At 45.8% G+C, this 23,937-nt stretch overlaps 1 protein-coding gene across 2 annotated transcripts in view; it reads left to right on the top strand.

Moving 5' to 3' along the window:
* Positions 1-23,937, top strand: part of GRIA1 (glutamate ionotropic receptor AMPA type subunit 1) — a 125,464-nt gene that overhangs the window by 50,971 nt on the left and 50,556 nt on the right. For both annotated transcript variants that reach the window (XM_005231811.3, XM_005231812.3), the window contains exons 3-5: positions 8,757-8,996; positions 10,421-10,605; positions 15,495-15,548. In XM_005231811.3, coding sequence (XP_005231868.1) covers positions 8,757-8,996; positions 10,421-10,605; positions 15,495-15,548 — 479 coding nt within the window. The remainder of the gene's footprint in view (positions 1-8,756; positions 8,997-10,420; positions 10,606-15,494; positions 15,549-23,937) is intronic.

Below are 23,937 nucleotides of genomic sequence, written 5' to 3'. Positions count from 1 at the left end.
TAATTACTAGTCTGTTATCAAGAAAGCCTTAAAATTAGTTGTGTTAGTTCAGTGGCAGTCAAGGGTAAGTTTTTGTGCTCTGTAGCACAAAACAATTTCAGGTTGGAAATTTAGAAGTAGGGGTGAAAAAGAATAGGGAGAGGGTGAAAGGCGAAGGGATTGTAGGTGCTCACCTCCGACTGCACAGGGGGGACAGGCTCAGGGCACGAGGCCACATCGCTGCCACCATGAGAACGTCAGTAGGTAGTTGTCCAGGCGCTGTGGTCCAAACTGCTGTGTGTGACTTGTCATTCTCAAACAGGCATATGCTTTCCATACGTGTCATGTACCTTGTTAGCGAGAGCTCAGTGTCTGGGAAGGGAAACGTTTCAAGCCACGATGAGAACTGTTAGAAGCAGAAGGAGGGACTTTGCATGCGGGTCAGACCTCGGCACTTCCAAGTGTTGGCTGAGATCCTGAAACAGGAGCAGAAAATACCATGTGTAGACCTGGGACTGGTGGAGATCGGCTGGGCCACCAGTCTCCTGCTGTCACTGGTTACCAGACGAGACCTGCCTACTCAGACCTACTCCCCAAGTACAGCTCTTCTGACTGCCCATCTTGCTGATAAACACCTTGTCATGTCCCTGTATGGAAATTAGTTAGCCTGTTCTTCAGTTGCCTGCCAAATCACAGAATTTGGTCCTGATACTGTAATTTATGGGATTCAGTGGCCCCAGGGACTGTAATCCTGCCGGTTACGAATGGCCAAAGCCTCACAAGGTAGAATTGTGATGGAACGTTAAAATGTGTTGAGCTGATGGGGCAGGGAGACAGACTGATCGAAAGCTGCAACTAAAAACAGTCTTGTTACAAAAACCTGGAGGAAGGAGTATATATATCATAACTGAACTCCATGCCTGGAGCAGACTTCAGGGAAAGACTGATGGAGACATTATTATGAGCAGGAAATATTCCCCCCAAAAAACAGAAACAGCACAGCTGAGAAAATTTACCAAAATACTATGTTGTCAATTGGAGGCAACAACCAAATCTCAGGAATGCTACAGAGAGCACACCAGAGACTGAGGCATCAGTTTGGCTTCCAAACTGGTGCATCTGCAAAAGTACAGACCAAAGAAAATCCGGGAGTGTCTATGCACATGTTTTATGAAGCAGGGTGACCTGGGACCAAAATTTTAATTATCAGGCTGAGGATTAAGAAAGGAGTTGTTGAGGTAAATGTTAACACCCACCCTCCTTCCCCAATGGAAGTAACGTTAATGTTGGAGTAACTTTCCCAGGGGAAGTGTCCATAGTCTGGTTTCTGCATTGCGACCTGCAACCAGTTAAGACAGGCACTACAAAATCCGCATCAGAATCTGAGGCTGGCACTGAGGACAGTTGCAGGCTTTAAAGTCTATGAACAGACACAATATATTAGAGAAAGAAAAGAAGCTATTGAAGATGAAATGTATTTCATCTGCAGTGAGCTCTTCTTTATGTGACACGTTTGCTACTGCTTATCTTTCCCCCTTTCTAGCCCTCACTCCCTCTTTTTACTCTGTTTTAATAATTCAGCTCTTACAGCCCAGAATTAAGTGTTGTGCAGAACTAAGAGCAGCGTGCTATGTGCTGTATTAACATGCTGTGGGTTTGGTGCTTTCTTTTTTTCCTCCGTTGTTGTTCATGCTCCCCAGCAGAAAGCTACACTGTGAGACTGTGCTTACTTTTCCTAGTATAGCACTATCTGCAGAAAGACCAATATAATACAAAAGGCCATCTAATAAAGCAGCAAACTCAAATTGGTTCAACCTTCATCCCTCGCCTCCTTTTATAATATCACTGTCACTTTTTCATTCGTAGTAACCTTGCTTTAATATTTATGACCCTGCTTCAGACATGGAGAGTTCAATGAGGACAAATTTTTGGTTTGCTATTTCATTGTAGGAGGTTAGGTAACAGCAGGGATAGCTGGTCTTCCAGAGCCCGCGGGGCCCGTAGGAACATCCATCTGTGGCTGGGGGCCCTATGAGGCATCACCCCCTCCTTCGAGGGGAGCTGCAGGGGAGCCCGAGGTGAGGGCTGGAAGCAGGAGATAGTGGCTGGTTTTGTAGAGATGCTGCTGCTCCAAGGCAACCCAGCACAGCCAGCATCTTCTGCTTGCTTCTTGCCGGACACACACAAAGCCGCGCTGCCCAGCAGACTTGCTGATGGTATAAGACACTTCTGGCACATGTGTCAATGCCAAACGCTCAAAACCTATGCAAGGTCCAAAAGCAACAGGTGGGCCATCCCTGGGCTCCAGGAGCAGGAGGTGTACTCATTAACTAAATAAGATTATTTTTAATAACATAATATGCCATAAAATAATCTCAGAAGATGATATCCCAACTGGGTTTGCTTGCTGTAGTTTGACAGCTAGCTATATCCCAGAAATAAGCCAGAATGGCATGTAGGAAAAAAGAATCTTTTTTAAATGTCTCCCATTTTAAAAATGAGTCAAAGTAGAAAGGTCAGATCCTCTATTAGAGCTGAAAAATGCAGAATTGTTCCCAGGCACCAAAGTCCTTCTTCATGTCTTTTCTGTTTTAAAAAAAGTTGCAGAAGCAGGGAGTGCTGTGGAAAAGCTGTGATTCTGGTGTGGGACACTGGAGGGATGAAGGCAGCAGATAGTAAGAGCCTTGTGCAGCTTGAGAGCATGGCATCAGTGCTTACAGCTCGGAATAGGGTCTTATTTTGGGTCTATACAAGCATGATGGAAGAGTCAGTCTCTGACCTGAGGGACTAGAACAGATGGGGCTCAGAGAGAGGCAGTTGCCTTCCTCCACCTCACAAGCAACGATCCAAGTCATGATTAGATAACAAACCTGAAAGAGAGATGGCACTGGACCATTTCCCTTTACACATAATCTGATCTTTTAGCCACAGGACCCTCATTAGCCAGCCTGTGCCTATTAGAATAATAACCTAATTCTGGAAGGAATGGGCTGTTGCAAAATCTAAATGCTGCTTGAGATGGACATCATGTCCTTTCCAGTGGTGTCTCTGCTCTCTTTCGATGGCTTAGTCATCATTTGAAGACTAGCCAGAAAATATAGCTGTCGTCTGACATCTTATTTAAGGGGACATCAAAGTCTGTGGCCCCAGAAGTCCCAGGTCTCAGCAGATACATGCCTACATCTCCTTCAGATTCTTGTCCAGGACCCATTAAAATACCCTTGTGGTCTCAGTGTGTTTCATGTAGGGGATTCACATCTAATTCCTATTAAAAGTGTTGCCATTCCTCTGAAATAGTTTGATTGTGTACTGGAAACCCTTCAATATATTTAATTCTTAATTTTATGTGATTCAACAAAATGTTAGTAATCCCAAAGTAATAATAAGTTTAAAAACAAGCAAAGCAAGCAAGCTTTCCTTTTTTCAGCAAGCTCAGTAACCCCGTTAAGACCTTTGATATTTGGATTTTCTCTTCCATTTTGTAATCACACTGGATAAAAACTGCATTCAAAGACTCTAGTAGAAAAAGAAAAAGAGATTTCAAGACATGAAGTACACAAGTCTAAGAGCTACAATTTTCAACTGGTCCCTTTGACAGAGAAGTTAAAGTCAACTTCCCATGGCCCTATCTTCCACCACTATAATTATATTCCAGAAGTGTGCTTAAATGGCTGAGTGTCCACGTTGTTAACTTCTGATGACAAAAGTGCCATGCTATTTCTGTTTCCTTAAACTCAGCACCATGTGAGACAGAAGTATCCCAAATCCAGTTTGATCTCAAGGGAAACTTAGCATTTGTCAGCTAGGCAAACTAAGACCTATTTGTCAGGCAGGCAAACTTCACTAAAAAAAAATGAAGCTATTGGCATAAACATTTATGAGTAGATCTTCAGCCATAGATTATTGTTTAATATAAGGGAAGGAAAGCAGACCTTAATATAAAAATCTACGCTACTTTCCAGCTTCCAAGATGGTTAGAGCAGCAGTGCAGGAAAATGACGGAAGGGAGCACACTTCTGTGTCTTTTATATATTTGAAAAAGAAACGTATATTTCTTGTGATATCACATTAGCCTGATTTGCAGCTGATTAAATATATGGGACATATCTGCTGTCAGCTAAATACATGTGTGGAGCAATGGGGGAGTGTAGAATCTGTTTGGCTTTCCCCTGCTAGAAGAATCTGTGGGAACATGCTGTCGTTGGATGTGCTGAAGAGATGCGCTCTGGCACCTACGCTACACTGGAGAACTGTGAGGACAAACATTTGGGAGGAAAGCTGAGCTGATCCTAATTGAAGCAGACACTAGTGCTCTTTCATTGAAATTCTACCAGCTTTGCCACCCTGATGTCAGGTTCTCCATCACCATGTGAGGGTCGCCTCCAGGCAGGGCATGATAAAAATAAATTACACATGCACATCCCCCCTCCTCTTTCCCACATGTGCACACATACACTCCAAGCGAGCAAAGGAAAACATGTGGGAGCTGCTCCTTGACACCGCTGTTGTCAATGAGTTTGTTTTGCTGCAAATGAAGGTTTTAGTTCTGTCCCCCAGGAGGTTTGGGCAGATGAAGGAGGTGCCACACTGATTTTGGGGCTGCAGGCGTTGCAGGGCTAGTTTTCTATAGCTTTCAGAGGACAGTAGACTGAGCTGACTGTTTTATTACACTCACAGTCTGGCCATACTCATCCTGCAATTTTTAAAAGGCATTTGTTAATTTGGTTTCTGGAGTAAGTGCTGTTTGTGCTGCACTGGGTGGTTTCAAAGATTTCTGCTTTTCTTGGCATCTGTATTTCCAAACTGCACCTTTTTTCCCCTGTCTGCTTAGGCTATGAAGAACAGTTTGCTCAAAATACTCACATCTGCAGCTCTGCATTGTAGGAATGGCTTTTCTGGAGAGGGTGCAATGTCTTTCCTCCTAGGTGCATCTCAGATATGGCATCGTACAGGGTTGGGAAGGCCTCTGAGATCTGGCAGGGACTATCTGGGTTTTTTGTCTCCTGCAACAGAGGGCATGAGTTGCTTTGGGGAACATCTGGGGATATTTTACTTTATCAGGTTTTTTACTGTTCTTGTGGCTTTGGGTATTGGCACTGTCTCTGCTACTTCTGTTGTCTGACAGAGCCATGCAGCAGTTGAATCTCCCAAGAGTCAACTAAACAATATTACTGGCCCCCTCCAGGGGTAGCTGGGTGAAACTCAATGGTCCATGAGATACAAAAAGTCAGTAGAAATGAGCTAATATCCCCTTTCGAGGCTTAAACTCAGTGAAATGGTGAAAATTCTGCTTCTAAAGGAAATGGCAGATGAGCAGTTGCCAGGATCTCCTACCAGGCTTCTCCAGTTGTGTTCCTGGGGAGCAGTTCCCCTTTTGCAGTCCTGTTTGCAGATTCTCAGCAGAATTGCACCATTTTCGCTCCTGGAGACCAAATCCTCATTTCCATCCTTCTGTGCAGTTCATTTGCCCTTCCTCCTCCCTCAAATGCTGAGACGGTTCCAACCGCTCTTTGTGGTGACCATTTGTGAGAGAAATACTTTGGTTTCCTTCTGCTTTTACCAAAATCCAAATGAGCTATCTGTTATATCTGACATCTTCCTTTCACATGAATCAGTTCAAACCTCCAGTTCCAAAATATCTCTGGCCCTCCTAAATGCAGAAATCAGTCTTGTGCATCTACACTTTCTGTGTCTGGTTAGGAACTTTAGCCAAAAAAAGTCTACCAGGAATTTTTATAGACTCAAAGCATCTCTTTTGCTTTCCTCCTCTGCAGAGAAAATGTGCAATTTGAAGTTGTGGGCATGTATTTTTCTTTTTCTTGGAAGCATTTGCAAAGGTAGTCAGAGCTGCCTCCCTTCAGCTGCTGAGTAGGTGTCCTATCCTGTGAGTGCTTTCAATAAAAAGAGTGTTTCTCCAGTTTAAATGCTTTACCTGGAATATTTCCATATGAAAAGACGAACCTGATATACACTGCAGGACTAGAAATCATACAGTCTGGGTATTTCAAGCATGAGCAAAACACATGTGTTTTTTCCTCATCTGAATTCAAGGACACACCAGCTCCACGACGGCTAACTTTCCAGAGAGGGAGAGGGGAGGCTTCCTCCTGCTTGCTCTACCACATCAGTCACTTCTTAACTAACTTAGGAAGCTGTTTTGATTTTTACTGTAAGTGTTTAGAATAGTCTGAGGAGCTCTCACTTCACCTGGCTGCAGCAGGCACTGTGGAGTTGTGTCCAAAGAGCAGATGGTTGTCACTGGGTTGTCTTTCCAGTGTAATCAAGTGACAAACAAGTTAATGCCTCTGCTTTTACCTTTTTTTTTTTTTTTCTTTTTTCCAAATTATCTGCTTTGTCCATGGCCCCTCTTAGTCTGAAAGTACAAAGCGAGCTGGGGTTCCTTCCAAACTTACTAGTGATAAAGACTGTTCATTCTCCCAGTCATCTCTGGTGCAATCTGTTTCAAATGCTGGGATCGATGAGTGTCTCAGAACAGTGTAGGAGGGCTGCCTGAGCGTGACTGAGCCACAGAGGAAAAAAAAATAAAATAATAAAAAAAAAACCAACTACAAAATAATAGAATGATTTCAAATAGAAAATAAAATTCAAGGAAGCCATGGCTGCCTAAAACAAAACAAAACAAGCCAGCTAAGTTTATTGTTTGCATTATTAATTGTGCTGGATTGTTCATCTGCCCCAAGAACGTCACTTTAATCATTCAGTGAGTCTGAAGCCTGGGTCTCTAGAGATCATGTTCTGATCTCTCACATATGCTATAGTGCGCTGTTCATTAGACCCACTGGTCTAGTCACATGGAAATGATGTTCAGACTATTTCTATCTGTATCTGCTACTTTTCTTCCTGAATGTGTCAGTCTCATGATGAGGGCAGTGACTCCAGCTGATACAGATAAAATTGCTGATTGCCAAGAGAGACACTGCCGTGAAAATAAAGAGAATTTTATTTCTATCGTTGTTCAGGCTTTGTGAGAATTCCCTGCCCCGCAGAAATACAAATTCCCTTGGAGGAGAAGGGTGCCTGGGGTATGTGAGATCACAGGTGCTGAGCAGTGAAAAGAGGATGGGTGACCTCAGGGATGAGTTGCGAGGCTGGGATGTGCAAAACCTCGGCTCAACTCCAAAAGGAAGGAAAAATTCTTACCAGTGTAATGAGAGTCAGTTCCCAGCTTTCGACACTGTGCTGTTTCAAAATTCTGGCTGCTTCATTTTGGTGGAAAGATGGGAGCTGGGACCCACTTTGCACAGTGGAAGCAGGATTTCTTGGTCTTCCCTTGAATATTTGATGCTGGTAGTAGAGGAGTGAGGAACAAGGTCATTTTATCCAGAATGGCTGTAAGCCAGTCTGGGGTGACACTTGGTCCCTGCTGGAGGGACAGGGCTTGGATGGAGCCCAGCTGAGGATGCAGAAACCTCATGTTTAGGAGCCTGTCTCCAGCCACACATGCAGAAGTTCAGTACTGGTGGCAACCAGCAGAAACCAGGTCAAGGGATTCCCAAGCAGCACAGAGCACTTTCCAGGGGACCCCGAAATGTCACATCCAACTTCTCATCCTGCGCTCTCTTGAGGGTGGAGGGGGGGACTGGCAAGTGATGTGTGAAGTGTTAAGCCAGTATAAATGTCACAGCCAAAGGTCTTCAGAGTCAGAGTAACAACAGGAGGAGACACTAGTGCCAGGAGTTCTGACACATGGAAAACGCTGTCACTGCCACCACCTCCGGCTTGGAGATTTATTGATGATAACTTGGGATGTGCCATAAACAGGGGTGATATTAAATGAGTATGACTGTCTCAGGGGCTAAGTTTTACAACCCAAAGTGTGAACTCTCTCTGCCTTACTGAGATCCCGAGGCATTTTTCCGGCAGCTCCCACGATCTCATTAAGTGCTCTCCTGAGAAGGGCTCCAACCCAAGAGAGCCCTCACTGCAGAGCACAGCACTGGCTGCTGAGACCAGACACAGATATCTGACAGCGATCCCAGCAAGCACTCCTCATGGAGACTCCCCAGGCCACCCCACTGGGCCCACAGCCTTCCCCATCATGGCTGTGTGAGCAAACTAGAAATTGCCACTCAGGTGTCCCCAAGTACTGATGGACCCCTGGTGTCAGAAGCTCTGACCTCAGTGCCAGCAGCTCATGCTCTGGAATAAACCTCCTTGTAGCTGTGCTATGACCACACGGAACCTAGAGGAACCTTTGCTGAGATGCCTTCTTGGCACGTTCTCAGCTTCTGAGGTCAAACCTACAGTTTGCTCCTGGATCATTGGCCACAAAGGGCTGTGCCACCATGCAAACACTTTCCTTCTGCTCCTTGAATGCATCTGGGGCTGCAACAGCAAGCTCTGACTGCAACCTTTCTCCCCCATAATAAAACAGCTCCACGGGCCAGACAACTGCCATCCCAAGGAGGCAGGGCTTGGTGAGCCACTTCTGGGCTGAGAGGTTCCCTTGTTCAGATAACACATTTAATCCCAGAAGCAGCAAAATCTTCGTCAGAGCCCTGGGGATACTGAACTCACTCTTCTGTGTCCCTTCTGCCCATTGAAGGTAAAGCAGGTCTGTGGCGATCAAGGGCAGGGTGCCCCATGGCCACCAGCCTGTTCTTCACAGCTTGCCTTCACCAACCCACAGGCCTTGGGGAAAATTATCTAGTCCAGAGAACCTGCAGTTTTTCCCAGGAAAAAGGTTTATTTTGGTGACTTCCCTGAGAAACTTCCTTGTCCTTCTGCCCTCACAACCTTTCTCTCTGCTCCTCCAGTCTGCTCACAGTTCTCCAAGGGCGTCTACGCCATCTTTGGATTTTATGAAAGGAGGACTGTCAACATGCTCACGTCTTTCTGCGGGGCTCTTCACGTCTGCTTCATAACGCCAAGCTTCCCTGTAGAAACGTCCAACCAGTTTGTTCTCCAGCTTCGCCCAGAGCTCCAGGATGCCCTCATCAGTGTCATCGAGCACTACAGCTGGCAGAAGTTTGTGTACATTTATGATGCTGACCGGGGTAAGTCACAAGTACATGGGAAGGGTTACCAGGTGACCAAACATAGTGGCCTAGATGGACTCTTTGCCTTAAGAAGTTCTCTTACTGTGGGTTGCTGGAGACTGAGAGGGTAGCTAAAGGAAAAGTCAACCTATGCCTTTCTTGTTCTCTATTCCTTTTCCAAATATCCATTGCTGTGGGTAGGCATTGATTTAGATGAAACGTTAGCCTGACCCAGTATGCCTGTGCTCATCAACACAAGCAAAGTATTTAATGAGTAAGCGGTTTGAGTTTCAAATGGGGAAATTTTTATATTTAATAGGTCCCATATTGAATAGGTCTGTTGAACTCCAGGCCGCCGCATCCCATGTTTATAAATGTGAATTATCAGCTACCCAGGTCTCACTTGAGCCCACATCCAGTTGTGATATGTGTATATGTTTCTGGCCCGTGGCTTGGAAAACTGCAAGTTCCCTGTGTTAATGCATGTTAGTCATCTATGTAAAATAACAAAAGCTTTTGTTGGGTTCTTGGAAGATATTATTTAACTTTCTAAACCATGAGCAGGGCTAGTGAGCTCACCGCTCTGTGATTCAGCTTCCCCAGCTCTCAGAAGCCTTTAAAGCTCCCGGCTTGGAGGCTGAGAGCAAAATGGACTTGAGGACAGAGCAGAGGTAAGGGTGATTCAAGGCTCTGTCCTGGAAGTTACAAATAGCCCTTGTAGGGGCAGAATGACCTTAAGAGACAAGGAGAAGGTATAAAAGCATCCCTCCCTGCTTTTTGTTGTCACGAGGCATAGGCACACTGACTATCCCAAAAGGACTGCGGTAGGCAGGGTTGTCTAGCAGGACTCCAGAGAAGTGCTGACTATGGGTACCTCCTCAGGAAGGCTGTGCGTGTAACTTAGGCAAGATCCTTTTAAAAATAATGAAGTTTTCTGATAAAATTCTGCCAAGAGAGACAGGGATGCTGAATATGATTGTGAATATGAATATGAAAACAATACTGTGATTGCTGAGGTTGTCCCTAACCTAGGAGCACATAGCCTAAACAGATCAAAGACAAGAAGGGAACTATGGCCGAGACAAGTGATTTAGGTAGTGACAGGCAAGAAGAAGGGGATTAGAGCTCTTACCTGAATCTCACAGCAGGGCCTGATCAATGAGACTGATCTGCCCATTGCAAAGGAAAACTAGGCCTGGAATCATCACATTTTCCTGTGCTGGGACAGAAAAAGTAGGAGTCATTAATTCTAGCTCCGCTGTGTTTGGGTAAGGTGCTAGACTATCAGCTGATCTCTGTAGTTCTGCTGCACTCTTGTGACACTGCATCCAGCCTGGCCTGAGGCAGCTACACAGGCTGCCAGAAGGATGGAGAGATGCCATTGCCCAACTAAAACCTGGTTGTCCCCCTGCTGTCTTCTTCCCCCTCTCTTCCCGTCGTAGGGCTGTCAGTCCTACAGAAAGTGCTGGACACCGCAGCCGAGAAGAACTGGCAGGTGACAGCTGTCAACATCCTGACGACAACAGAAGAGGGCTACCGCATGCTCTTCCAGGAGCTGGAGAAGAAGAAGGAAAGGCTGGTGGTGGTGGACTGTGAATCTGAGCGACTGAACATCATCCTTAGCAAGGTGATGTTGGTGTGGGTCTTCTGGGGGGGGTCCTGCATGCAAGATGAGGAGGGTTGTTTCCCTGGAGAAGTTCTTCCCATTCTTGGCTGATCCATGTCTTGTTGTGGCTCTCATTGGATGTGGGGGGGAGTGCATTGCAGACGGCTGCCCAGCTTGCAGATATTTCTCTGTTGTGTTATTGTGGAAACTGTAAAGTAAATACTAGGAGTTCTCACATGTTCACGCTAAGTGAGCTCTGCTGCTCCACTTTCCCTACTTGTTTGACTCCTCTGCTGAGCTCTTCATACCCCCTTCCTCCCCAATAAGTTTGCTTTGTGCTAATTCCTCCAAGCAGTATGCACAAGACATGGAGCTTCCTTACTCTGCTGAGTTTTACTCTGGTTTTCCCACCTCCTGTGATTTGGGGTGGATGTGTGAATCAGCACTGCCGGACTCTTGGTCCTCCAACCTCCACGTGTTGCACCAAACTTTCACAACCCATGCCAGAAGGACAGAGACGGAGAAGCTTTATGGTACATCTGTAGAGTTGTCAGGAGCACTGTCTCCAGATCAGGCTGGAGCTCACCATCCTACCAGGGCACCCAGCCTGTAGCAGGCCTGGATGTTTCCAGCCCCTCTCATGCCTTGCAGTGAGAGAAAGACGTTCATTCACAGCCATCTCCTGGCTGTTTTGGCAGCTTGTGGCCACAAGGCAGATGCGATATACAGTAGAGGACTCAGCAGCTAGGTTGTGTGCCCTGCCTTACTCATCCTTAATCTAGATAGGTTGCCCAGTAGTGCAGACCCAGGTTTTTTCCCCATCCTCTTTCCTCCATGCCTCTCTTAATGCTTTCCCTAAGTCCCGAGTATGGACTTCTGTGGACAGAAGACCAATGCAAGCCCATGGACAGGTCTCAGTCTATGTTTGTGTCCCCTCTTCAACTCCAGCCACAAACCTACCACCAAGGCCTCCCCCACTGCTGGGACTCCCATCCCGTGTGGCTTAGACAGAGCCCCGCAGTGCCACGCAGCTGGCGTGCTGTGACTCCCGCTATTGTATTTCTCATAACCAGCTCACTCATACCTCATGTTTCACACGTCACCTCGTCTAAGCTACCTGTCATATCCCGTCTCGCACTTCTGCTGCTTGCTTTCTGGGGCAAGGACTGCCGTTTCACCAGCTGCATGGCTCAGCGACAAGCACAATCCATCCTTGCTGGATGTCTCTGGCTGCTACTCTATTATATATAATAATGAAGCAGGTAGCAGGTTTTAACCTCAAAGTAAAGGTCACGTTCATGAAGGAGAGACCAGATTATTGTGGAGGGTAAAGTCTTCTCTCTGAGCATGGAGTAGCTGCAGTTGAACAAAATTTTTGACAGGACCTAGGCAGTGAATTTACCTTTTCTGCAGACTTTCCTATAGGGTGTATCAGATTGCTAGGGTTAATGATGTGGGTTTTTTAAGCCTGGTTTGTCTAACAGAAAGTTCTGTAGTCAAATGTTCTCTAATTTTCCTAGTATGAACAGAAAACAATGCCTTTCTTTGAAACTTCTTCACATAGCTGGAGCAAGAGTTAAGATAAGATGTAAGTAGAGCTATTTGCAAGAACACTAGAAATCCAGATCTCGTGATTATTTGTTTTGCAATGCTGTAAAAAACATCCATTCCCAAGGAAAAGAAGGACAATGTTGTGTTTTCCTACATTACAGACAGAGCAATTCTAACAGACGTTTGTGCCTAGGAGGTAACACTCCTGTGAATAACTTTTTCAGACCCGTGTAGTCCTTTTTCGTCCTCATTTGCCTTCTTGTTCTGAGTCCACAGGGATTTGTGAGGGCAGAGGTAGCTATCCCAGTGTAAGCAAGGGATGCCAGCTCTTTCACAACACGCAGATGACCAGAGGGAGCCAAAGACAGTGTTTGGCTCGTTATCACGTGAAATTCAGCTGGGACTTCAACTCGGGCTGGTGGCCGGTCTCCCATCTCACCGCACCAGCGACCTCAGCGTGGACGTCACTGCTCTGTTTGCCTGTCTCTTTGGGTGTCTGAGGTGTTCAGAGCTGCCTCAGCCTCTCAGGGAGATTTTAATGCATTTATCTTCTTCCCTGACAAACCTGTCTCTGTCTTTCGGTGGCTGTGGATTTGTGCTCCCCGGTGAACAGAAGAGCTGGGGATAGATGTTTAGCATCAGTGCCTCATACGTACACGCTGGTGCTTGTCCACATTTTTCATTTCTTCTCTTCACTCCGTACACATAATACAAATAACCACCGCTGGCTCCAGCAAGGCAGTCTTTGCATTCTGGAGACCATAGCTGTAGAGGAGCCAGCGCTCAATGTGTTAAGGATACATGGGAAAGTGACCTGATTTCTTTCTTGGAGATTTCTCTGTGGCATATCTCAAGGGCATGATTTATCTTTGCCAAGGTAACTGCCGTTTATGAACCAGGCCTTGGTTCAGGGCAGGATATTTGTGGGGCTGAGCTGTGTAGCCTTAATGGGATAAGTAAGTGGTGTGTTGTATTCCATCAAAGCCCTGTATTGTTTCTTCCTTGTCTCTCATTAAAATGAATAACTGGAATTTCTCCTTTGCCAGTGTTTCACTCTGAGAGGATTTCTCTCTAATAGGTGTCAAACTGGCCCATTAAGAAGTGGGTAATGAAACCTAGGTGGCCCAAGTGAGCTATCAGCATGCAGCCCAGCACAGCCTCTCACCACATTCAGGCTAAGTGATAAATGCTATTATAACCTCAGCTTGCTACTGCTGTCCGGGCACATTAGGACTGAGCAAGCATTTTAAAATAAATTAAGATCACAAATAACTGTGTAAAACACAGGAAGCAAGCCTCATAATTCAGGTGGATGGGCTGCAAGATTAACAGCTCAGGGAAGGCTGGATGGCAGCCCTCTCTGGTTCATCGACTCTGACACCTAATAAAATAAGAAAGGGAGAGTCTGGGCAGAAGGAGCCAATGCCAGCTATTGTTGACACTGGAGGAATGGGGAATTGGATCATAATTCTTAGACATCTCAGACCAGAGATGTTCCTTCTTCCTACAAGGTCTGGAACTTACTGCAAAGGTCAGTCTCAGCTGATGAATGGAAGGAGAAAGGTTGGGTCTGGTTTTGCTTCTCCGATCTGGCACTAGAAGATACTCAAGAAAACTGCCCATAATAAGACTATATTTTTATAGCTTTAGGTATACAGTTTTTTTCTGAGGATTCCAGACTGCTCATCAGAAACCATACTGAGGGATGCTGTGGGGAGAACCACAGAGCAGTCAGTGAAGCTGGCAGAGCTGACATTAGTTGTGTAAGAAAGTGCTACTAAATGAAGCCTTCATTGGAATTAATTGCCACCCACACATTAATGCTGGGAACCAGATGAGTTTTCACATGCATACAAGAGCACTTCATCAGAGAAAGGCTAAGGCAGGTGAACCAGTTGCACAGAGCAAGTGTCAGCTCATTTATAATCCATTTGGAAATCCCTAAATGGCTGCTCATGATGATGCGGGAGTGCTGTCCCACCGGGGGGAGGGGGGGGGACTGGTCTGTGTGTGCCCTTGTCTGACCTTCTCAAACACCTGCTGCCAGCCTGGTATCAGAGAGAAGTCCTGGGTAGACCGATCTCTGGTCAAATCCAACATGGTGGTAATTTTATTGCCATTCTGGCTGTAAGGATCTTTCTGGCCTCGCTACTGTTTGTGCAGATTTTGCCTGAACGTTGGCAATGCAGGCAGTAATTCAGAATCAATTCATGTGACAATGGAAATAAGAGGTAGCATTGCCAGCATAAGTAAACCTTATGGGAACAGCACAATTCTCTCAGAAACTGACAGTTCTTGTGTTTTTACAGGTTCTGAGGTCATTTTTCCCACTGTCTTCCTTCTGTATGTGGATTAGCTCAAATGCAGATAGTATCTGGCTTTAGTAACCTGGTAAGAATATAACAGTGCTGCTGGAAAGCGATGGAGAGCAATTCCAGTAGAAACATGAAGTCAGCAAGAGTAATGTATTCTTTCTGTATTACTTTTTAATTCAAGGGAGAAAAAGACAGATAGGGACCCGCTGATCAATGTCTCTGGCCCCATAATCACAGGCAAGCCTGCAACAGGTGGTGCCTTTCTACCTAGAAAAGGGATGATTTTCCAGCTAACATAGAAACTTTCAAATGGTATGGATCCATAAGCAATTGTATTGATAAAAGAGAATAAAAACCTAACTCTGCAGGCATCAGGGAAAAAGGCTTAAGTGGCAAAGAGCATATATTGGGACACCATGAGCATGAAGACATAAATCATCTCCACGAACATGCAAGGGGAATCCTCTGTGACTTGCCCGAGCAGCTTTGCTCTGGAGATGTGGCCTGAAGCTATGTCAACACACTACAGGAGAAAAATTGCCCTATAGTCTAAACCCTCCGACATCTCGCCCAGGCAGGCGTCTGCGATGGGGACTCCAGCTCGGAGGACGTACAAAACAGCTCTCTCGTCTTGCTTGATATTTCAGCTGCATTTGCAGAACACATGGACCCCAGCTCTCTACTTTGTTTCTTTACTGTCTGAAATATAAATTGTGTCTAACCTTTTAAAAAAAACCCACACTACAGTTGTTGCTTTTTTCTCCTGAGCCCGCAGGAGACGGATTGGTTTAGGTAGTTTACTCTCTGCCTCTGGAATCTGCTCGGGGACCTTGTCCTGTCTCATTTCAGACTTGCTGCTCCAACATCATGTGTGAAAGCTCTGTCCTCCCTCTAACAAGATTGTGAACTTTTCTATTTCTGTGTCTTCCTGTGCACAACTGAACAGTCTCATTGGGGGAAAATGGGGGGGGAGGAAGGGCAGATAAATGAAGCTGCTCTTCCTCAGCTCGTCTTTGCTAATTATCCTTGGTTTTCGTCTTGCAGATCATCAAGCTTGAAAAAAATGGAAATGGGTACCACTACATTCTGGCAAATTTGGTGAGTTGCCCTCATTGGTGGGTGTTTTTTTGTTTGTTTGGGTGGGTTTTTTTGATGTCATATTTTGTAAAGCACTATATTTACTGTATTACTGAGCTGGACATCTTTTTTCTCATCCACTTTTTGGGTAAAAAAAATAAATACCAAAGTCCTTTGTGGTGTTCTCCCTGTGCTGTTTTATCTTTTGAGCCAGCAGGATTATCTTCAGGGTATCACCAGGATCACCAGGGTTTTGTGGTGGGTTGAAGCTTGGCTGGAGGCCAGGTGCCTCCAAAGCCGCTCCATCACTGCCCTCCTCAGCTGGGAGGGGAGAGAAAATAAAAGGAAAGGCTCGTGGGTGGAGATAAGGATGGGGACATCACTCACCGGTCACAGGCAAAACAGACTCAATTTGGGGAAATTTGTTTAATTCATTACCAATCAACTCAGAGTAGGGTAATGAGAAACAAATCCAAATCTCAAAACACGTTCCCGTCACCCCTCACTTCTTCCCAGGCTCAATTTCACTCCCGATTTCTATCCCTCCTCTCTCTGGTTGCCATTGCGCAAATTTTTTGCCCCTTATTAAACACGCTGCCCCATCACTGCTGGGCTCGGCTGTGGCCAGTGTTAGCTCTGGCAGGGAGCTGGCTGGCATTGGCTCCATCAGGCATGGGGGAACCTTCTAGCAGCTTCTCGCAGAAGCCACCCTGCAGCCCCCCCGCTGCCACAACCTTGCCACGCAAACCCAATACAGGGTGTTTTGCCTCCAGCTTTGACCTGCATCTTTTCAAAGCCAATTAAACAAACCATCAGCTCAGGCTTGCTGCAGTAATGATTGTTTTGCATGTCACAGGTGCTTGGGGTCCTGGGCATTGCCCTCCTAGCTTGTTTTAGTCAGGCCAACAAGAAGCTGTTGACTATTAGTAGCAACTTGCATTTTCTAACTAGTTTTAACCCCATTTCAGTATGTGTCCCCTGGGTGAGGTGTTTTACAGCCATCCTGAGAACCCCACTAAGGGCAGGCTTGTTAATGTTGATGCACCGAGACCTCTTTGACCTTCCAGTAAAAATAAAATATGTACCTATTCTGCAGCTTGGTGCTAAATCAAATCTGACTGTCATGGCTCTAAGGAATGAATTGGATGTAAAGATTTCTTTAAGGAAAGGATTCTCCCTGTAATGCAGGGAGATGCTGCCTGAGGACAGAGCAGTATGGGGCAGCGGCAGGGCCATCTTTCTAGAGCAATATGCTATCTTCTCCTAGGAGGCTGGAGAATTTCTCTGCCTATGGAGGTTTGGGAAGAGTTAAGAGAGAGAGGAACAGCCTCAACGCACAGGGCTGCTGGAGGTTTTCTGCAGCAGAGCTCCTACCCTCTCCTCCCCAGATGTGTCCGTCCAGCCAGGGGGATGCACAGCAGAAGACAGACTGGTGTTGGCAGTTTGGGGCTGAGGCTGCTCCCCCAGGATGCTCCGTGTCCATGCGGGGTGAGACACGTGCGAGGTCTGGAGCTGTTCTTCCCTCCCACAGCTGTGTCTGTGAGGCAGCACATCAGCTCTGGGGTAATTAAAATTTAAAGTACCAATTAGTCAAGCAGTTACTGCCCTTCTCCTTCTCTCAGTCCCAAGATAACTCTGTAATTTACAAGGCAAAAATGGCCACATAATTACCCCGCAGTGCCCTGATACTGACCCTACACTTCTGCGCTGGGTGCCTACCATGTAATTACAAAGTTTAAAATGTTACGTTGCACAGGGGGAGACATGCAAACTGTAGAGCAGCCAATCACTTCAGCTGTTAATTTTTTAAAAAATTAGTATTTGTTGTAACCCAGGTCCTGGTCCTCAGATGTTTATGAAAGTCCCTTCATTAAGGTTAAGCCGGGAAGCTATCTGGAGTAGCTGGCGTGTGTGTGCCCGTGCGCTTTTATGTATAGCCATGCAGAAGGCTAAATGAGAGTAACACCTCTTCTCTCTGCAGGGTCTCATAAGGATAAATACATTAAAGGCATGAGGTGGTCTAGTGCTCAGGTGTTGGAGTTTTGAAGGACATTTCCCTCTGTCTTATGATACCATACTCTCCCACTTTTCCCATCTTTAATTTGTTTTCTTAGCCTTTGCACAAATGCTGAGAGGACAGAGCTGGCTGGAAGAGGCTGCATACTCAGCCAGCATGGGTTATAAATAATTAACAGGGAGCAAAAGGCTTTTCATTTCCCCAGCCCCTCCACAGGAAGGTTCTACCTCCCAGCTGCAGCTCAGTGGAGGGTGCTTTGGGTGCTTTTCAAGCAGCTTTGATTTGGAGGGAGAAGAAGAGTGAAAGGAATTCAAGCTCTTTGGTCTTTTCTGCTCCTTAAAACCTAGCATTGTACAAGAGCCAAACTCCAGAGAGAGGAATATTTAAAAAAAAAAAAAAAAAAAAAAAAGAGTAGAAGATAATCCAACAACATGAAAAACCTATTTAAAAAAAGACTAGCACCTCTCAAGGTTAAGAAAGCCCTTTCCAGGGCAGAACAGGCTTTGTGGTTCTGCCGTGCACATGGGCAGGTTCCGGCACCAGAAGCCGAATCGGTTCCTGTGATGTGCTGCACCCACACAAGAGCTACTTGCTGATCGGTTCAGCGAGGAGAATGGCAAAAAGGCTGTGAAGCTCCTATGTTCCTGAAACCATATGGCAGTGAGGAAGGACGGTAAGTCTCCCTCTGCAGGGATGGCCAGGGATGTTATAAGGGATTGGCAGGATGTGGGAAGTCGGCGTCTGGCAGGGTTAAACTGTAGTGTGGATGCTCTGATCCAAGAGATCACAGTAGGTTTTACCCTGTTCTAAGGACATCTCATTGCTGGATTACAGCCTTCAGAGGGTGTAACATGCTGTAATTTATTCCCACTGACTCATGCACGTAGTGGATAGACCTTAAACACCCCACATTTTCCCCTGTAGACAAGTCCTAAGATGACAGAGTGTGCCTTGCCCACACACACACGTACACTCATGTGCACACCCGCACGCCTAGAAAACAGCCCAGTTTTGTGGAAGCAGCTCATTCTGGAGTACTGGGTCATAAGAGAATAAATTAAGAGCTAAAACCTGCAAGTGCCTGAACATATCCAAATGAATTATTTTTTGTCCCCTGTGCTGACTGACAGAGTCCTGATTTTAGGACTTTCATGCAATATGAAGATAAGGCTCCCAGCCCTGGCTGGGGCAGGCTCTGGCCTTGTGCAAGTCAAATGAGACCTCAGCTGGTTCACAACCACCAAGGTACCTGCCCTAGCTGGAGCAAAGGGATGCATTTTCAATACCTACCTTTTGCAGCACTGCCTAACCTTCTTGGGCCCTTTCCTGTGGGGTGACTGTTATGGAAATGACATATCAGAAGCAAATGTTGGGAAGCGTTTATGAATAACCCAACTGAAATTCTTATTTTTGGCTATATGCTTGTTCAGAGCTATACTCAGCCAAAAAACAAGCAGCAGCACGCTACTGTCCAGTTACAGCAGCTCCAAACCATCGTTACATCAGGAATGCGAAGCAAGTGAGTTTGGAAGGCAATGCACAGGCTGAATAAGACCTAAAAAAATCATCCATGGGTGCATTTTGAACATGGAGGAATTCCCTGTCTGGTCACAGACAATCTCGAACAAAGGCGAAGTGGCTTGCATTAATCACTGCTTGTTTGCCCAGCGGTTGCTGTCAGGTGAGCTGTAGTAAAGTGCCAAGCAGGTTTTGACAAGTAGCAGCAAATGAAAGCTAGTATTTCTTAGCAGGAACAGCTTTCTTTTTCAGTGAAATTGCTGTTGCCAAGGTGAGACAATAATATTTCTGTGTTCACAACCAAAATAAAACCATTCTGCACCTTAGGCCATGGGCAAACATCCTTCTCCGAATCTGCTATGCCTGTTAGAGACACAATCTGTCTTGTCTGTGCAGCCCTGCCCATCCCACGAAGGCCTGTCTGCCACATCCCTGCCAGGGGAAGGGTTCTTGTGAGCATCCCTGCCTCTCCTCGAGGCAAATTTGGCACTATCGATGGCTTTTGCAAACTCATGAAAACCTGATTCTCAACCCGTATCCATTAGTTACCCCAATTAGGTTTTACCAGCTGCTAGCCTGGGTATTTGTCAGGTGTACCAGCACTTTAAGAAGTGTTTGTTTTTGTGAGTCTTATTTCTCAAGCCTTGTTCTCAGCCTTTGAAAGCATCAGTCTAGCAACCACACAGGAAAAAAAAATACTATCAAAGGAGCAAGCTTAGAAACTTCCAGGATTCCTTTCGTTTGATGTTACAGGCTTTTTCCCCATAACCTTGGCTTCACATACCTGTCCTATGCCAGGGATGTAGGCTGACAACTGTCAGTAGTGGGAGAACATCAGCTCTCTCAGGCAGAGGAAAATCTTTGTCTTAAAATAAGTGACATTTGTGTGACCTGTCTTTAAAAGTATGAAAGACAGCTGCCACATACAGTGGTTTAGCCTTTTTTTCTTTCCTGGTGCATTAGTCCAGGTTGTTCTTTTAGCAAATGCTCTCATTTGAAGTTGAATAGATAAGCGTATGAGATTGCTGATGCTAGGGGTAGCAGGGAAAAGTAAAGATAAAACCAGAGCTGATGAGCAGAGGTAAGCATTTTATCCTGTGCCATTGTACATCAGCATGTGTCAGCGCTGAGTTAGGCCATGGACAGGGTTTCACTGTGCAAGCAGCGGCGGTAGCTTTGGAGGTTGCCAGCACAGCAGAAGTCAGGTGAAATGTGCTGGTTGGTTCAGTTCACCTGTGGTTTAAATGGGCCTCTGATTCTTTTCCCCCCTGAAAATGGAAGGGAGAACTTCTGCACCACCAAGGCTGAGCTACAGTGACCTGAGACCAAGAGGTGATGCAGACAGTGAAGACAGGGTACCCTCCCAAATTGGCTGTCCAAAAGGATGTTCACATCCCTGGGGAGAAAAGTTCTCCCAGCACAGGCAGACATCAGCTCCCCTAAAGCAATGCAGGACGTGTGCACCCTGCAGCCCATGCTGGGGCTGCGTGGGGAGGGTGTCTGTGCCCGTGCTGGGTACCAGCCGAGTGCGAGAAGCTGTACCTGGCACAGCACAAGTGTGACGTGTGGCACTGTCCATGTGTCAAGAGCTCTGCTCCCTGCACCGAGCCCCTGATCCAGCTTGCCTAGAGCTAAAACGTTGCAGTTCTCAGACTTCCATCATCTTGAAAGCTGCCATGTGTATTTTAGTCACCCTCAGTTCTTAACGCTGTCTCCTGTCCCCTGAAGTATTGCTGACTGAAGGTACAGACAAGGTCAGCAATACTCAGGTTTGCATCACTAGCTGATTGGAAACTGTTTTGTGGGAGTTTCCAAAAGGATGTGTACAGCAATGGCTTTTTGTCCTGGTAAGATCTCAAGGTGCCTGATCTTGCAAAAATGATATTCTTATGTTGGAAAGAGATGTCCTAAGTTATTTTTAGGTTTCTAAAATTATGCCAGTTAGACCATTCCTCTTTCTGAGAAGTTGGTGCATGTAGGCTTATGTGAAAACTTGGTTTTACAGGCAGAGGAAGACAATATAATTTATGAGTGAAATTTCTGACGTCTGCATTTCACTTCCAAATCGCTTTTCTGTCCTGAATTCAATGTCCTTAATTATTTTTTGCTTGAATTGGAGTGTCTCTTGTAAAACAAAATCATCTGGTTTTGATAAGAAAATTGCCCACACAGGAGAATATGAACTGCAACCTTGGAAGAATTTTTGCAGTAGCTAATGAGGGCTCAAACATATGAGTGACTTACCGTGGCTTAAAAAAACCCACTGAGCATCAGGCGAGTAACTGACAGATTATATTACAGCTGTTGGAAGGAAAAATGTGTTTGCTTAAAACTCAGCAAAAGGGTGTTAAACTAACAGGTTTCCTCAGCCATTTGCAGTCTACTAATCCATTAACCTGGCTCAACTGGCAAGGGGTGACATGTAAATCTGTAGTATCTTACTCATGGTGACTTCATCAGTGCCTTTTTCAAGTCAAAATTTGCCTAGCTTCAGTTTCCTCCATCAGATTTATGCTTCTGTTTGCTAGACCAAATATTCCGTTACTGATGTTTTGGTCCTTGTGAACTGTGATCAGGTCATCCCTTAATCATATATTCGATTGAAGTCTTGGCATCTGTTACTACACGGCAAGTTTCCCAAACCTATAAATCCGTTTCTGTTCTGAAAGCTCTCTAAAGCACAAACATCCACCTAGAGCATCTGTCCCTCTGCCTGGCCTGAGCTTTCCAACAAGATGTTTATGATTATTTATATCCAGAATGTGCTGCAGCAGTGGGATAGGGCTGATGCAAATAATATCACAAAGAACATCTCTAGAGCTGTACAAAAAAAAATAATTTCTGGTCATCTCTAGCCTCATGTTCTTGAAGTCTGGATTCTCACCTGATTTGGTTTGCTTTGCATCAGTAGACCAGAACAAAACAGACTCATCAAACAGCAGGATCAGGATCCCCTCTGATAGTTCCCCCTCCTCCCATCTTTCTTTTTTCTTTCTTCTTCACTTACTTTGCAGTGAGGACTCGCATGTTTTGCTGCCACAATGAGATTTGACACATTAATAATTCTGCAGAAGAGAAGAAGGCCTCTCCTGTTGGAAGGCATGCTAGGACGAGACTTGAGCAGATGGGCTCTTTTTTGACGTACCTTCCTTACTAATCTGAAGTGATGGGAGTGAGGAATGAGGACTTCACCAGAGAAGTCAAGCTTGAAGATAATTTTGTGTATTAAGGATGCTCCGTCTGGACACACTCGACTTCTTGCTCCCTGCAGAAAGACACTGGCATACCTTGGAATGACAGGAGCCACTTTGTATTCACTCAGCTGATCTACAGCCATTCAGAAGCAGTTCGTTTTGCTTTGCAAAGTTTCTTATAATCATAGTCTGCTAGGAGGAAACAGTCTGGCATTGTGAGCCACACATGGATAGCATGCAGAGACAGCTGGGCCAGTTTGCCACAGGTTTCTGTGGCACCCACCCAAGCTCAGGGTGAATTACTTAAATGCTTTTTGCTTAAAAAGGAATATTTCAGTGTATGACTCACTAAAAAAAACCCAAACAAACAACAACAACAAAAAAACCAGACACAAAAAAACCCCAAACTCTAGTCTCTTTGTCCCAGACAGAAAGGGACTAAAAAAATCTAACGCTCGTTCCTGGGGTGAGAGGACTGTGTTAGGTTCAGCCAACAAGCTTTGTCCAGGCAATTCTGAAGAAAGGGGCATTTCCACCTCCTGATTCACAGATGAGTTTTACTGTCTTCAAGGTGAGATCTGGAGGGCTCAGGAGATGCAGAGGGAGGAGAGAAAACAATGGTGTTTCTCAGAAATGTGGTAGTCTTCATTGAGATTCTCTAATATCCTTTCTCTCAGGAGAAGCCAAGACTTGGACAAAGGCATGGAGCTTTTAAGCAGTGCTACAGCTGGGCGGTGGGGAGGTTGATGAGATGATGAGCTGCAGCCTGCCCAGAGCTCAGCCCTCGCTGCCTGTTGCCGCAGCTTCAAAGGCACAGTTATACTGCAGGAGGCGTTCTGCAGGGAAAGTGCTGGCATTTAATATGAATTTAGTGAAACAGAGAGAATTTGAAGGTGTGGGACAGTGTCCAGCTGCCTGTCAAGGGCTGAGGTGAGGCCACTGCTGTCTGCAGTGTCTCCGTGGGCTGGGATGATGTCCTAGAAGGAGCAATGCCGCCCACTGTCATCAGTGTGCAGAGAGGAGGCAGAGGTTTTGGACGGTGAGGCAGTGAAATATGGGGGTGAAAGGAGAGAAGCAGGGAAGTAAGTGATGCTGGCAGATTTGAGGAGGGTCATGCATGAAGGAATGAGGTTTTCCCTACACTGTCTGCACTGCCCACTCAGTGTCTTGGCTCCTCATGGTGTTCAGGGCATAAATAAGGCGCTGGCTCATTTCTGGGCAACTTTCTTTTCAAGGCAGATCCTTCGTGGACTAGTTAATCAAGATGGATTCATGAGGACCATTTCAAGTCATCAGTCTTCCTGCATTATGCATTTCCTTTGATGACTGAGCCCACAAGCAGTGAGGAGGAATATAAATGTGTGACTTGCTGACACCTCTCCCAGCAACCCAGGCAGCGAAGGGGACAGTAAAACAACCTTTGGCTGAAAGCTGTTTTCGGTTTAAGAACAGCACAGAGAACAGATGAAGCAAGGAAAACACAATGAGGCAAAACCCCTCCCCAGCACCGTTCTGTTTTCTATTTGAAGGCACGAAGTTCTGTAACAGCTGCCCATGTTATTTACTAGCAGCAGGACTTCTGCACGTAATCGCTTTGTGAGGTTCATTAATGCAGAGAGAAAAGTCGATGGGCTACAGAGCAAGTTTCCTCCTTTGAACTGAGCCTGGCTGCTGCTCGAGC

This window comes from Falco peregrinus, chromosome 8 (genome assembly GCF_023634155.1).
Source record: "Falco peregrinus isolate bFalPer1 chromosome 8, bFalPer1.pri, whole genome shotgun sequence".
Classification (NCBI taxonomy): Eukaryota; Metazoa; Chordata; class Aves; order Falconiformes; family Falconidae; genus Falco; species Falco peregrinus.
The sequence above is the reverse complement of the archived record's forward strand: the minus strand, read 5'-3'. Positions and strand labels throughout refer to the sequence as shown.